The 3,291-nt window shown below is 41.8% G+C and overlaps 1 protein-coding gene across 6 annotated transcripts in view; it reads left to right on the forward strand.

The window, feature by feature from the left end:
- The window catches only part of Tasp1 (taspase 1), a 221,528-nt gene that overhangs the window by 8,520 nt on the left and 209,717 nt on the right, over positions 1-3,291 (forward strand). For all 6 annotated transcript variants that reach the window (XR_003378538.1, XM_026788512.1, XM_005365529.3 and 3 more), the window contains one exon: positions 2,379-2,595. Coding sequence is in view for 3 of the 6 variants with exons in the window: in XM_005365529.3 (XP_005365586.1) it covers positions 2,451-2,595 (145 nt within the window). In the remaining 3 variants the exon portion in view is untranslated. The remainder of the gene's footprint in view (positions 1-2,378; positions 2,596-3,291) is intronic.

Raw genomic sequence — 3,291 nt, forward strand, 5'->3', positions numbered from 1 at the left:
CTGTCCTGAAACTAGCTCTGTAGACCAGGCTGGTCTCGAACTCACAGAGATCCGCCTGCCTCTACCTCCCGAGTGCTGGGATTACAGGCGTGCGCCACCATCGCCCGGCTTTTAAAATAGTTTTTAACTAGATGTTTGTTTCATGTCTATAAATCAAGAACTTCTTCATTCCTTCTAGTGGCTGCTTTTAATTGAATCGAATTGATTTATATTTGAACCAGCTTCCAGCTGTGTAACCCTCTTGACCTTTATTTTGCAATCCTCTGTCTCAGCCTTATCAGTGCTGGAATTATAGACATATGTCACAATGTCTGACCCCTTCCTTTTTTCAATTTAATATGATTGAGTATTTTATTTATTTATTTATTTATTTATTTATTTATTTATTATGTATACAGTATTCTGTCTGCGTGTATTCCTGCCAGCCAGAAGAGGGCACCAGACCTCATTATAGATGGTTGTGAGCCACCATGTGGATGCTGGGAATTGAACTCAGGACTTTTGGAAGAACAGGCAATGCTCTTATCCGCTGAGACATCTCTCCAGCCCACGATTGAATATTTTTACTTAACACTGTCATTTAAAAAGTTTTGACCACCCCACTGTCATGTTTTCTTTAAATCTCTTTGTTGCTTTTAAAGTGGTATATTTAGTCCTAATTTAGAATAAATTCTGACCTCTTTGTTGTTATTAAAATTTAATTGTGTAATGTTTTTGAATTTTTACTCCATAGTGACAAAATTTAAAAGCTTAATGGCATTAGTCACTTGAAAATTGTTTTATTAAATTTTATGTCTCATTACTTACCTGTGGAGAACTTCCTGCTTTTCATGCTGACAGCTGTTTGAAAGGGTGTTAGTTTAATTTCTTGGGTTAGACATAACTTTGTCAGCATTTATGTTTCATGATTGATTCTTGGTTTAGACATAATTTTGTTAGAATTTATGTTTCATAATTGCACTGAGCAGCATTTAACTGATGATTTTGAGAACTGAAGAATTTTTTGTAAATGGGAACAGTGGTATTACACTCTGTAATCTCAGTACTCACTCAGAAGGCTGTGGCAGTATAGTCATGGGACAGGGCGTTCAGGCCAGCTTGAGCCTTATAGTGAGGTCTGTGCCAACAAACATTCAAGCTGGTGAGATGGCTCAGCTGGTAATGGTGCTTGCTCTGTAAGGCCAGCAACCAGAGCTTGATTCCTAGAACCCATGTAAGGTGGAGGGAGAAAACTGACTCCGCAGTGTAGTAATAGGTTCCGTGGGCTGTGTCCCGCCACCCAGCTAGTTTTACCCGAAATAATTACACGGACACTGTATTCTTTTAAATACTGCTTGTCCCTTTAGCTCTAGCCCTTTTCTCGGCTAACTCTCGCACCTGGACTAACCCATTTCCAATCATGTGTGTCGCACCCCAAGGTGCGCTTACCGGGAGATTCTAGCCTACGTCCATCCTGGGTCAGAGCTTCATCGCGTGTGCCTCAGAGAGCAGAGCTCTCGCCTCTGCCCGCAAGAGTGGAGAGCTGTCGAGTCTGACCTCACTTCCTCTTCCTCCCACCTATGTTTTAACCTATCAGGGCAAGCAGCTTCTTTATTTAATTAACCAATGACCTTCCTCCATCACCGCAGTGTTGTCCTCTGACTTCTACCTCCACAATATGTACACATGGTAATACTGCATAAAAATTTAAAAATACCTCACATGTAAGTATGAATTTGTGCTTTCTTTAAGTAGAAAGCTAGACTTTATCTTAGTTCAGTGTGCCAGTGGTGCTGTAACTTCAAATGTCCCAGAGATTGGCTGGTGTGCAGGGAAAATAAAGTGATAGTCACACTATGTTGAGGTTACTTCAGTATGGGCAACACAAAGACAACATTTGGACTAGGTGGAGTTTTTTTTTTGGAGAGTCCCCCCCCCCCTTTTAAGGATCTAACTATGTAGTCCTGGGTAGGCTAGAGCTGTCTATATATAACTTGCTACACACACACACACACACACACACACACACACACACACACACACACACACACAAGATAGATAGATAGACAGACAGATGACAGACAGACAGACTGACCAGGCTAGCCTCAAAGTCATTGATCCCCTGCTTCTGACTCTCCAGAGCTCTGGTAAAGGCGTGTGTTGCCACACTCAGCCCAGATGAGATCTTATTATAGTAAGTTCTTTTGTTTATATGTCTTCAGACAAGTACTGTCACTGGAGATGGATATAAATTGTAAACTTGTTATGTTATGTTACTGTTATCCAATTCAATAATTTAAAAAAATAACCTATTTTAAAAAATTTGTGTATGACTTTTTGTAAGTAGTGTGTATGCTGGTAGAAAGAAACAGAGGTAATCTTTTCCTTTTTTTCCCTAGGGTAACTCTTTTTATAGTTGCTGTTGCATGGAAGGATGCTCTTTTCCTGATAGAAGATGATAATCTTGGAGGATGACCATGGAGAAGGGGATGAGTTCTGGAGAAGGACTGCCTTCCCGAGCACCTCAGGCATCCGCCGCTCAAGTCCCAGTCAAGGAACCGGAAACAAGGCAGCCTTGTGAGGAGAAACGAGGGGGCTTTGTGCTGGTGCATGCAGGTGAGACCTTGTGGGGGAGGTGGTGGAGTAGCAACCAAAAAGGATATTTTCCATTTCTTGCTGTGAAAAACACCAAAGACTGCATTTTGTATCTGACAAAGAGGCTTGGAACCAAAGAACCTGTTAGATGTTATTCTGTATCTTGGTTGGAATGTTTTACAGTGGTACTTCTACCTACGGCTTCCTTATTTCCCCTCTCTTACTTACCTTATATAGTACATGTTTGGATCAGTCATGTTAAAACCAAAGTAATTTTAAATATTTATTATTTTGTTTATTCTGTTTTCCCACCACACTCCACTCTTGTACAATGAGAGTTGAGGGGGGCTGGAGAAATTGCTCAGTGGTTAAGAACTATTGCTGCTCTCAGAGGACCTGACTTCAGTTCCTGGTAGCCACACACAGCGCTTAGAACCTCCTGTAACTGCAGCTGCACAGCATTTGATGCCTTTGGTACTCATGGACACCTTCACATACATGACATACATAAACATGTGTGCATGCAGGCACACCTTCACACACCCACAAAGATAAAATCAGAATCTTTAAAAAAAGAAAGAAGAGCCGGGCGGTGGTGGCGCACGCCTTTAATCCCAGCACTCGGGAGGCAGAGGCAGGCGAATCTCTGTGAGTTCGAGACCAGCCTGGTCTACAGAGCTAGTTCCAGGACAGGCTCCAAAGCCACAGAGAAACCCT

This window comes from Microtus ochrogaster, unplaced genomic scaffold, assembly GCF_000317375.1.
Source record: "Microtus ochrogaster isolate Prairie Vole_2 unplaced genomic scaffold, MicOch1.0 UNK3, whole genome shotgun sequence".
Lineage (NCBI taxonomy): Eukaryota > Metazoa > Chordata > Mammalia > Rodentia > Cricetidae > Microtus > Microtus ochrogaster.